The 12,234-nt window shown below is 40.0% G+C and overlaps 1 protein-coding gene across 1 annotated transcript; it reads left to right on the top strand.

Annotated features, from left to right (window-relative positions):
- Positions 1–3,385: 3,385 nt before the first annotated feature.
- LOC137272371 (uncharacterized) lies at positions 3,386–9,754 on the top strand. The gene is made up of 5 exons (XM_067804747.1): positions 3,386–3,416; positions 6,768–6,838; positions 7,362–7,655; positions 8,267–8,515; positions 9,510–9,754. Exons 2-5 carry the CDS (start codon positions 6,784–6,786, stop codon positions 9,752–9,754), a joined length of 843 nt encoding a protein of 280 aa, XP_067660848.1. The 5' UTR covers positions 3,386–3,416; positions 6,768–6,783.
- The last annotated feature ends 2,480 nt before the right edge of the window (positions 9,755–12,234 follow it).

Below are 12,234 nucleotides of genomic sequence, written 5' to 3'. Positions count from 1 at the left end.
CTTAGTGGTACAATAGAGAGTGAGAGTGCAGCAGAGTATGGTGGTGCAGCTCAGAGTGGGGGTACGGCAGAGCGTGTTGGAGCAGGTGAGTGTTGCAACTGGGTGTGGAGGTGCAGCAATGTGTGGTGTCGGGTGCAGCACTAGTAGGACACAGTCAGCCCCGATGTCAAAGCGCCGAATACAATACCCATGTGAGATAATATTGAATGGAGATTATGGCATTACCGAACGAAAACGGTCTACAAAGGAATCGAAGTGGAAAAAAGTTTCGGGATATACATGTAACTTTCTATGTGTATATTAGCGTGTGCGTTTGTTGCTCTATTTAACAAAACCACGTAAATTCAAGGAAAAATGATAGATGATATATCTCTTGAGTAATTTGCACAGGGGGATACATCACACAAAGTACCCTAGTTTAAAAGGTTTTGTACAACCAGAACACTTATCATTAGGAAGGATAGTGTTTCGAACTACTGTTTTTATGTTATATCAGGTTTCAGTTTCAACTTTGATTCTGTACTGATTAACGACAATCACAAAAAAGAAAAACAAAGCGACCCCCTAAAAGAAAACAAATAAAAAACAAAAACAAAACAAAAAAAACAACAAATAAACAAAACAACAAACAAACAAACAAAAACAAAACAACAACATATAAACAAACAGACAAACAAAACCAAACCGAAACAAAACAAAAGCACCAAGGTGCTCTGCCTCAATCAGACAGAAGTTCCTGCCCGACCTCCATCACCAGAATCTATTCCAAAAGAGGAATAATTCCAATGACCACGATCTCCACGTTTGCCAAGCTAAGCGCAACCCAACGTTCCTCGAACACAATCTCCATCTCTAGCCCTGCTTGTTGAAGCACTAGACTTCCCTAAGTGTCTTAGCGTTGTATAAGAAAAATTGTCCTCTTACACTAAGGAAACCACACAAACAGAAACAATTAACCCATAGCGTTATATACATCTGTGATTGAGTGAGTAAGTGGGTGCGTGAGTTCAGATTTTAAGTCACATAGGCAATAGTGCAGCCAGTGACTCTATTGTAAGGTATAGATTTTAAGATTAAAATAGATCGCCAGCAACTGAAGGCAGATCACCATACCACGGAATTTCAGTACCTTTGCTCCCTGCAGGGACTGGCGATTGTAGGGAAATTTATCCACGGTCATAAGAACATATATACTACGATTAAGAATAATTGAAGGTTTAAACTGACAATACAAAGCCGGCTATAGTTTGGCAGCAACCCAAGGTGGATCACCATTCTAGGTACCTTGGGGACTTACAATACCTTTGCTTCCTGCGTGGACTCTAGCCGGATGTAAACCGTCCATTCAGCTGTTAGCAAAGTAGACACATCTAGTCGTACATTAAAAGGGCACTATTCTACGATTAAACAGATTGGGTAGATGTAAAGAGACTTTGAATGATGACTTAAGTATCCTCTTAGGAGGAAAATAATGTTACAACTCTTCAATCCCTTGGAGGGAAAAGCCACTAACAATCTAAGTTACTACTATAAACTACCCTTCCCCTAAAAGACATCTATCCACAAACAATATCAATCAGAATACGTTGATCAAAACAACGTCTTTGAAAAAAAAACTAATATGTAATGAGAATTAACAGTAGTTTAAACTGTTTTTACATTATAATATTGGAAATTCTGGTAACTAAATGGCCGATGTTGCTATCAAGGCAGCACACAACTAATCTGACACCACTTCAAGCAGGATATGCTTGACCGTGACTTTATCATCACAAAGGATACAAAAACGGAGGATCCTCACCTTTTAAAAGGTATTTGTGAGCATAACGCGTATGAGACATCTTCGCATAATGACCTCCTCAAATCTGGACTGACAACCAAAATAGGTGCAACCAATATACGGTTTTATTGCATGCAATGTTTTGGGTGTCTCACTACTTCTGCATCACATCACCAATATGAGATCTAGTGGTAGCTTTATAATCAGTGGTGTCACAGATTTGTTGAGTGTTGCCTTGGTTCCAAAATTGGCCATTGTGTTCCCAGAACTTCCAACGTGGCTGAATAACCAGCAGAGGACGATGTCGTATTGACCAGTAGAAAGATCATTATATAAATTAATTCAATATTTTCAATTAAAAGTGGATGTTTGCAAAAACGATTTTAACCCTTCCCCCCATATCCCATTGGGCCTTAGAGGCCCGATGTCTTTCGTGATTTTGTTGTCGGACTCTAAATATGTGTTTACCGTATGTACTACCCATGATGCAAAACGCATTTGCCATGGAAGCCCTGAAGACAAAATCTATCGTTCTCATGTGGGTGTTTCCACTTTTACAAATTTTCATCTCATTGTTTTGTTTTTTTATGAAATATTTTACAAACGGTAGATTGTGATATGTTCAAGATTACAATACATGTTCACACTGTTATCTAATCTCTAAAACATTTAAGGCCGGGCGGGACAATTTAGGAATGGCCAGCGAGTCCTAACTTGACACACAAAAGGGAGCAAGCTACAAAGACATATTTTATATCATTGGAAAGATCTCGAGGAGATGAACACGAAAAGGTCATTTGCCAGTATGTTCACGTGTTAATAAGCTCACAAATTGCCTCTGAAAATGCATTTCTGCAGAAAGTTCTGGCAGAATTTCGCAGGGAGTAAATTATTTATTCACCCTCAAAAGATTTATTCACCTCGTTTGCGTTGTACACGGTAATTTGTCCAGGGCCACATGGACCACTCACAGATCGACATTCTTACTTAAGATGGTTGAATAGCGTGTGCACGTGAATATTCAGTTATTAAAGAAGCTATTCCACTTTATTATTGCTACAATTTCAATAATTCTGCTGAAACAATTCTCAATGTTTACGTTCTCAATGTTTCCTTACTTTTGTTTGTTACTTTTGTTTGCTTACAGCACCACCACGTGACACTACGAGAGAGACATCTGAAAATAAAACTGTTCCATTGTTCAATGTTATATTTTTAAAAATGAAAATGATTGACATGGCTTAGTGAAATGTTAATGGTCTCTGCAGACAGCAAACCGTGTCATTAAATAGTAAGGAGAAAAGACTCTAGACTCAGTTGTCTGCACCATGTCGTCACCATACAAGTAATTGTCCACCGACAGTGTGTTCCTTACTCACATTCCGAATACACAAACTGCAAATCTGCTCGTCTTTCGCTTCTTCGAACTGCACATGCAACAGCGTCGTCTCCTCTTAGTGCTGGACGGGCCAGCAGAAAAAAACTAGTACCGGCTTTCAAGTACCTGAAAGTACGGTATGTGACCTGTTCATGAAGTAAAATGTAATCGATAGTCAACAGCAACAGATGTTTACATCACATGTTGTAATACTGAGGTGAGCTGAACTATAACAAGCCTGTGGTCGCAGGCTGACACGTAAGTGTTTCTGACCTAATTAGTGTGGCATTCCATCAAGTAAGTCATAATGTCCTTCTTTCTTATAGGTGAGGATTGTGTAAAAGATGAAAGCAGTACAATCCATCATGCAGCATATACTCACAGATGTATACGCACCACAAACCTGTCTATAATAGATCAATACAGCTTGTCGTGTGTACTGAACTGAACGATTAAATGACAGGCATACACTGTGTGTAGTTTCTGTGTCGCAATATTCCAGCAATATCACGGCAGGAGGGACACCAGAAATGGGCTTGACACATTGTACCCGTGTGGGAATCACCACTGGTCTTGGGCAGCACGAACGAATGCCTTAACTACTAAACAACCACGTCGCCCCTGCACACATACACAACAGATGCATTTGCTCGTGTTTCTGCCCACTTAGACCTGTAATGCGAACAGCATTTTCTAAACGAGGACGCAATATTAGCAGTTTTGCATCAAATCTGAACATAAAAGAAGGTTTCCGAGAATTGTTGTAAACCAACGATTTGGATGACTCAGGCACTGTGCAGGGGGAAGGGAGGCAACTCCTGGTTCCCGTGTGAGATGGTCTAACTTTGGTGGCTGATAGTCTTTTCTTAAGAGTTATTTGATACTCGGTCACAAGGGATAATTGTTTCAGTGTTAGAACTGTTGAGGATCTTTTTAATACTGCTAATTTTCGTTTTTCGAATTTTCAAAAGAAATTGAATTGCTAGATAACTTTTTAGTATTATGATTTGTAGATATGTTTTATATGGTTGGAAGTTTAAATCAGAAACTGAGATTGTTAGTAGTCGTATTCTCAAAGAAGGTTAAAGTTAGGTAAAATTATTGTCCTCGTGAGAGGATAAGTGAGTCATCATTCAAAGTATGTTTACATCTACATTTGTGTCTCGTTTGCTAACAGCTCAAGGGATGGTGTTAATCCAGCTAGGGGCCATGCAGGAAGCAAAGGTACTGTAGGTCCGCAAGGTCACTAGCTATAGTATGGTGACCTACCTTCAGTTGCTGCCAAACTAATTTTCTTGATCAATGATATAATTACTGATTGTTTTCGTCACGATTTGTCTGAATATTGCCGATTTGAAGGTAATTATTAACTCACTTTAATTCATACTAAATAAGAGTCTGAGAAAGTAATATTTTATACCAAAATACTTAAAGTGTGATACTGAACTTTCTATTTTACTGTCCGATGAAGACAGACTTCTAATAAGTCATCACTATGTGGATGCAATATGCAATGTAAAATCTTACATCACTCACTCTTTTACCCTGAAACACAATTTGTTACCACAGCACTGTGTACTGATAGCGCAGATAAAAGCTCTCCAAACAGTGGTACTGCTCAATTCTTTAGGAGAGCATTTGTTAAACAAGTAGGTTGAAGTAGCGTAAAATAATTGTCCTAATAAGAAGTTACTTGGACCACGTCACTGAATGTATGCTGTGGCAAGAATCACATTGCCCGCTGAAACACTCTCACCAAGTTTGATTCCACTTATCGCCGTTGTATCATTGCATGTATACAGGTCGTAGTGGGTGACCGTGTCACAACTGATTGGATCTATTATTGTACGCCTTTGTCAGCTGCTTGTCAACATGTCCGACCAGCCGAGACAAGGTAGCCAGTTGACACCTCAGTGTCGTGAAATCGTCAGCAATGTCCTTTGTTTTAAAACTTAGCTACAGATGGCTTAATGTCTCCTATTCGGACTCTTAGGCAACAAGCAGCAGGCAACAAGCAGCAGGCAACAAGCAGCAGCAGTGAATGGGAGTCTGAAAGTAACTGACTTTACGTTTTAAAGTTAGTAAACCAAACTTGATGGCTTATGACTCTAAATACAATTCAGTTAAAATATGAAACGACTGTTGTTTTTGAAGAGTTGTTTTCCGAGACGAGTTCTGTAATCCATGTATGCATGTTTAGCACGAACGCAACAATGACAGCATTCTCTGCTCCCTTATTTAATGAAGTTACCTCATTTAATGAAGTTACATCGACCTGCCGTTTGTGCCATTTGACCTCTCGGGTCATGCAGATGTGGAGTAGCTCAGGTCAAGCCGAACAACCTGTACGTTCAATAGTTGTGGACGAGAAGTTCAGACAAAACTACGAAAGAGAAACCAAATACGTTTTGCGTGAGCAATACAAACCTGAACCTAACAAAGTGTAGAGAAATTGAAACTCCATATTTTCGGAATAAGCGACTAATTACATCAAATATGTTTTCTCGGAAAGAATTCCTTCCGTTCCCCCACATTATTTCTTCTTCGGATAAACCAGATAAGCAGAGGTAAGACTAAGTGGTTCAAGGCTGTATATTGTACTTAATTTGTTATATAGATATTATTTATTTCTGTGATTCCTCTAGTTTTTGTTTTGGTTCGTTAATAGTCATAATATACATCAATTTATAAATTTATATTATTTGGGATGGGGGAAGGGGAAGAACTCTTACTGTTTTCTCGTACCTCGTTTTGGTATAGAATCAACACAAATTCAAGAAATAACTGATATCTGTGATCTGCCATATCTCGGTGTGTGTTGCTCTCAACATGAAGGCCCTCTGACTGACTGAACCCACGTGCTTCTGATCATTGCCAGGATGTGAATTGTTATAAATTTGCAAATTTGTAGTCAGCAGTCTGGATTCGAACCTGCAACCTGTGTCTTTCTGAATAGCGAGTATTAGTGCTTACAGTGAATAATCCTGTACACTCTCTCACTAACTCACTCAATCGCTCAGACGTGTAATGGAGGTGACACCTTACCAGACAATTCCTTCTCCTCAGATCGACATTTGTTTTACTGTAAAAACTCCAGAAATGAGTGAGTGGACTTATTGTGAAACTTCTCCACAGAAATGGACAAAGTCCAGCTATAGGGCCTGTAAATCTTGCGAGGCGTTACTTCCGGTGCTAACCTGGTTCCCGGTTCCCCGTGTGCTCGCCAGCTTGTGACATAAGAGGCGGGACTCCTTACTTCCGGTATCAGATTTCCAGTGACAAACGTATATGTAAGGAAAAGTTCAGGTTCCAAACTTGCGTGGACGCTAAATATGACATTTGTCGACGAAGTGTACAACCATTCTTTGCTGTCACAGATGTTGACAGTCGTAATAGTAATTTGTTATCCTTTGCAAGGATTATCGGTTCTTTACTGTCGGCCGACAACCATGAGACCATTCCAAAAGGTATGAAACGTTAAAAACAACATCCGGTCTCCCCAAGTTCCCTCAACTACCTTCAGAACCTATATTATCCATAAATGCAACAACGATTCGACACAAGCCTCAGTTTTGCTTGACATAATTCCTAAAATGTTCTTCATTTCAGTTACCCTGGACTGAATATGCATCTGACCGTTATTGTAGTTTACCTGCTCATGGAGATACATTTGTCACACGGTAAGCCCCGTAGATATTGTCGGAAACACTGTGACTAAGGGACCGTGAATATTCTTTGGCTGGGAGGGGTGTGTGATAATTTGTATGGATAGCATGTTCAATGTGACTGAAAACTGGAAAGGATTAAAGGAACACTTGAATTTTTTCATATTCCATTTTTTTCTGTAAGTATATGTTTAGAACATTCGTGGACGTTTGGGCAACATCAAAGGGCATAGAGGCTGTCATTTTGATTTGTGATATCATATTGTAGTCAAGGTTGTGGCTACAGATAGTCTTCAGTAACATGAAGATGAATTGACTTTCTGAAACGTGTGTTAGTCGTAGAGGCGGCTAACGGGTTCGGGACGTGAGACTCACTGACTTGGTTCACACATATGATCGTATCCCCGATCGACGATCATACTGTTGATCACTGGATTGTCTGAGCCAGACTCCACTGTTTCCAGACGTTGTTATGCAGCTGAAACATTGCTGAGTGGCGTTAAACAACAAACGTTGTTATTTGAGTATATTTCTACAGGTACGTCGGTTCTCACCTGCCCAGATCAGACTGAGGTAGGCTCTGAAGCCGCCATCACTTGTATTGCACCCGACACAGCGGACAAGCATGGCTACTCTACGCCAAACAGGGAAGTGGCAGCTATCTGTAAGTTAAAAGCCTCATCATGTGAACCCCTCGGCCACTACTCAGCAGCAGTTGTCAATGACACCTGTAGCGTTCTGACCATTCCTAGGGTGACAGTATCTGATGCTGGAGAATGGCGATGTGCAGTTCCACCTTCGCCACTGTTGACTTGTCGCATGGTTGTCTACAGTAAGTACATGCCAGACACGCAACTGTATTAACAAGTCACAATCGCCTGCGACTGAAGGCATTTGGAAATCCAGCTGGGGTCCATGAAGGTAGCAGAATCACCGTTAGTCCTTTTGGACCCAGGTGTGATGACCTACCTTCAGTGTCTGGCGATCTGGCCCATCTACTTTTGACAACTTTGGCAATGTGTTGTTAATTATCCATTCACCTGGTTTTAACGTATAGCTGTTGATTGATCGTTTATGTTATTTTTTGTATAAATACAAATGCTTCATAGTCAAGATATGGCTGGAATATTACTGTTGTGACTTTAGATTATGACTTGTTCACTGAAACATTGCCAGTTTAACCTTAATATTGACGAAACCATTCAGTGAAAGATTGTAATTGCGACTTTATATTACAACTAACACACTGAAATATTGTCAATGCGACTATAAAATAATACCTCACTCACTGAAATAAGGCTAATGAAACCATAAATATATTTCACTTACTCACTGAAAATAATGTTGTCGATGTAACTTTAGACTACAACCCACTCGCGTAAACATTCCCGATGCGCCTTTGAGTCCTGACTCACTTTGACGTGTGACGCTGTTTACTAACAGAGCTCCCTGGCTGTACCATGATCAGAGACGAGGAGACCAAGACAATATCTGTGTCCCTGGCGGGGTTCTACTGTTCCGTGAGTCTGCAGTTCACTATTGTAACGATATGTGAATTATTTGCCGGAACAGTGAAAGACATTACAGAGGGAAACTTTAGCTGTACAAATACGACCCAAGGTGCTGTCCACGCCAACTTGATGTTTACATGCGGCAATGTTGAAAGAAGTTTGGAGTGTGAGAAAGTTCATTGTGAGTTGATACAAGTGTCTAATTCGGAAAAATGGGTTGGACTTGGGCTTCTTTTTGTCCTTCCTTGTTCTTTCTTTTTTCATTTTCCTTAAATACCTGACTTGTTCACGGAAACCTTGATGATCCCGGTTAGAACGGGTCGTCACGACTCCGTGGTTGTAGTAAGAGGTGACCAACAGGTCTCGAGGTCATGCTCGCGGTCTTAGTCGACACATGTCATCCGATCCCAACTACGTAGATCGATGCTCATGATATTGATCACTGGATTGGCGGGTGGCTCGAAAAATTAAAGACCGCCGTATTATAGTCTGAAATATTAATATGACTGAGTGCGGCGTTGAACAACAAACCCAGCAGCCATTTTCTTTTCTTGGGATATTTGTTTCTGGAGTGGACAATTGTTGGTCATTTTTATCACAAGGAAGCATCTGGATGACATTTTACAAAAAAAAAAAAATGAATTTAATAAATTAATGCCTTCACGCGGTGCTGGGTGATTTGTTGCTGGTTTTTCCTATATTATTTCCACCTTTCGTGTAATGTTAAGCAAAGAGGGACATTGGTATCATTTGACATCCTGTCTTTTTTGCAGAAACACTTTCGTAATCTCGGTGGAGGTATGCCAGTTATCACTGCGTTATTCTGCTCTCAGTGCACGGTGTGCCGAGGTGTTTTCAAGATATATTTTATGTCACTGGTACGCATATATATGTGCTTCTGTGCAAAAAGAATATTCACGTTCTTGTGTCTTTAGACAAGGTAACATCGAGGCAGTGAGTTAAATTCTTTGATGTAATGTTGTTCGTAGGGAACATGTGAGTCGGTGTCAATATATTGTTTCTGATTTTGAGAACTAACTTTTCGGACACATTCATAGAGTAATGTGCCATGTCCGAGGCAAGGTCGTACCGAGTAGGATGACTTCTGACGCTTTCTTGATTGTTAGTGTCCCTATCGCATTGTTAGAAAAAGAACATCTTAATTATCTTTGCAGACACAACAACCACAGCGTACCCTCTTCAGACAACCTTTACAGGCATTGCCACAGTTATGCCTTACAGAACGGATCCTGTGGGCATCGTCCTTCCTGTTATTCTTTGTACCATTGTCCTTGTCCTAGTGATACTTTTCATTGCCTTGTATAAGAAATGCCCGGGTTTATTCAGTTCAAGGAAACAGCAAACACAGGTTCCTGATGATTCTTCATATGCTGTGGTGGGTCAGACAGATCCTGTGTGACTAGATTACTGTGTGACTGTATGTTCTGTAAATTGTATTATTAATTAAGTATTGATTATTATGGGTCATATTCCGTATCATAAATGTTCAGTGGTATTAGCAGTTTACCTTGAAGGTAGTTCGCTAGGGTTACTTCCCTTTGGAAATGGTAAACACGAGGCTGTCCAAAAGAATTCGACGTTGATGGCGATGGTCTTCAGGGGACTCTGTTCAGGATATATACCCATGCCAGTGATGGTTGTCACCCCAGTCCTATTAACAAAATTGAAGGGGACGACAAGCATTGTTGGCAGGATGTGTTATTGTTGAAAAGTGCAGTACATTGTTACCTTCTTATGTTTATACCGTAATGTATTTTTGCGTGGGAACAATGTACTCCTAATTAACTCTGTAGAATGAAGTCAGGACGGGAATATTCTTGGGTCCAGCCACCCACAAACACATTTATATTATGTGTCAATATTAAGACATTAACAGCAAAGCAATATTCAGCATTTTAGAATTTTGAAGTCAGAGTAGGGTTACTATTAGTATATTTTTATTGGGCAGAGTGCCCACAAAATATCGGCAAGTTCTGTCAACGACACAGGAATAGCACCCATTGTGGGTGTATTTTTTATTATTGGGCACAGCACCCACACTATATGGGAAAACTCCGTCACAGACACGGGAAGAGTACCCAGTATACTTAAAAGAGAAACAAGTACCGTCGCAGTCGCGTGGTAAAGTTAGACTCCTGATTTCAACTTTCTTAATGTGAAATATTTGCTCAGATGCTAATGTATACCTTTTATGACACTAATCATTATCATTGTTTGGTACTAAGTCTCACTGCAAAGTCAGAATCCTCATGTCAAGATCCTTTTCTGAAATATTAATTGATTGATTCGCACTTTTGGTATTTATATAGCTTCACTACTATACATTTGGACCCAATCTATTTTAAGGTCCGAGCTTTAGGGAACGGAGGAAAGGTGTTGTGTCTAATTCAGAACAGCCATCATCCAAATATATCCAAAATCCCCAAAGTATAACCAAGCCATATGAGACATATGCCCGGAAGTAAACAAATCTCAAGCTACAGACCCGCAGCAAACAGTACAGCGAGTCTCTGATTGGGATATTATAGAAGTGCGTTAAAAGAGGTGGGAATGATAGAAAAACACAATCCAGTCAAAGGCTCGCTCTGCTATTCGGTGCTGGTTTGTAGCCTAAGATTTGTTTACTTCCGGGCATATGTCCTGACTTCGTCCGAGAATTGAATTATTGAAAGCTTTAAATGGAAATAAAATTAGTAGGTTAGTGATACGCATGGTACTTTTCAGAGGTAAGCGGAGTATAAATTGTGTGGTTTCTTTAATGATCAAAGCGACAGAAGCATTTGTCAGAGCGAAAACGAGCCGAGGCGAGTCGGGCCGCCATTTTGCTGTCACTCATTTCTATATCTTATATAGATAAACTTATTTGTATCTATCTTACTTAGATCATACTTCCAAATATATATCAGAATCGAGCGCCTATGCGATGGTCGTATGTGCTCGAACTTTCACTCGAACGTGGATGAAACCAATCCGAAGGGAATCGCATTCGAACCTCAGTATAGTGATGTAGAAAACGGTATGAAAAACAACACATTTCAACAGTTTTCACTTTCGTTTGATGGTTACTTTATTAACCGAACTCAATGCAAAGATCATTTTCAACGGGTGCAATATGTAGTTGTAGATCGCAAATGTGTCGATCTGGCCTACTCTTTAGGGGGGCTGTTGTTGGATACAAAACAGCAAAAACCTGTCAATTCTTTTAAACATTAACAGTTATTAAACAATGGAAATCTGCAAGGGAACAATAAAGCGCAGGAATGGTGAATCGTATGTTAAGGAGACGATACACAATTATGAACGTTTGGTAACATTTTGCTGAAACGAACTGTGACTTTGGCTTTGGCTTTTGGCTTAAGTCAGTGTCCTTGTTGGGACGAAAACTCTAAATTTAGTCCGAGCCGACAACAGCTTTCGTTCGCAGCGGATGTTTTCAGTGCCATGGTCCAAAACAGGAACACATCTGTCAAAAGTTTTGTTCCCGATTGGAAGATCAAAATCATCTTGCAGTAAGTCATTTATGACACTCTCCGGTAAGTGCGGACTTCGGCCGACTACCTCGATATCGTTTCCGACAACAGTTTTACTCTGTACCTTGCGTTTTCTCTTCACCATGTTCAAACAAGTCATAGATATTTCAAATCAGGAACTATGAAGGACTTTTAAATGATATAACGTATCATTTAATTATTGCATTTTCACTCACTCACCACGTTCAGTGTTTATCACATGTAAACACGAAAGGAATTCGTGGTTGTATTATTCTTATTACACGTCCAGTAGCATATCCGTCCACCTTGACCACTTTATTGACGTTGAATGTAGAACTGGCTTGCCATGTTTGTTTACAACTGACGATTAGTAATTTTTTTCATACAA

The sequence above is a fragment of the Haliotis asinina genome, chromosome 1, assembly GCF_037392515.1.
Source record: "Haliotis asinina isolate JCU_RB_2024 chromosome 1, JCU_Hal_asi_v2, whole genome shotgun sequence".
Lineage (NCBI taxonomy): Eukaryota > Metazoa > Mollusca > Gastropoda > Lepetellida > Haliotidae > Haliotis > Haliotis asinina.
The sequence above is the reverse complement of the archived record's forward strand: the minus strand, read 5'-3'. Positions and strand labels throughout refer to the sequence as shown.

Coding starts and splice junctions, on each gene's coding strand:
- LOC137272371 (XM_067804747.1), top strand. CDS start 6,784: ATGCATCTGACCGTTATTGTAGTTTACCTGCTCATGGAGATACATTTG. Junction 6,839..7,361: donor GGAGATACATTTGTCACACG/GTAAGCCCCGTA, acceptor ATATTTCTACAG/GTACGTCGGTTCTCACCTGC. Junction 7,656..8,266: donor TTGTCGCATGGTTGTCTACA/GTAAGTACATGC, acceptor GTTTACTAACAG/AGCTCCCTGGCTGTACCATG.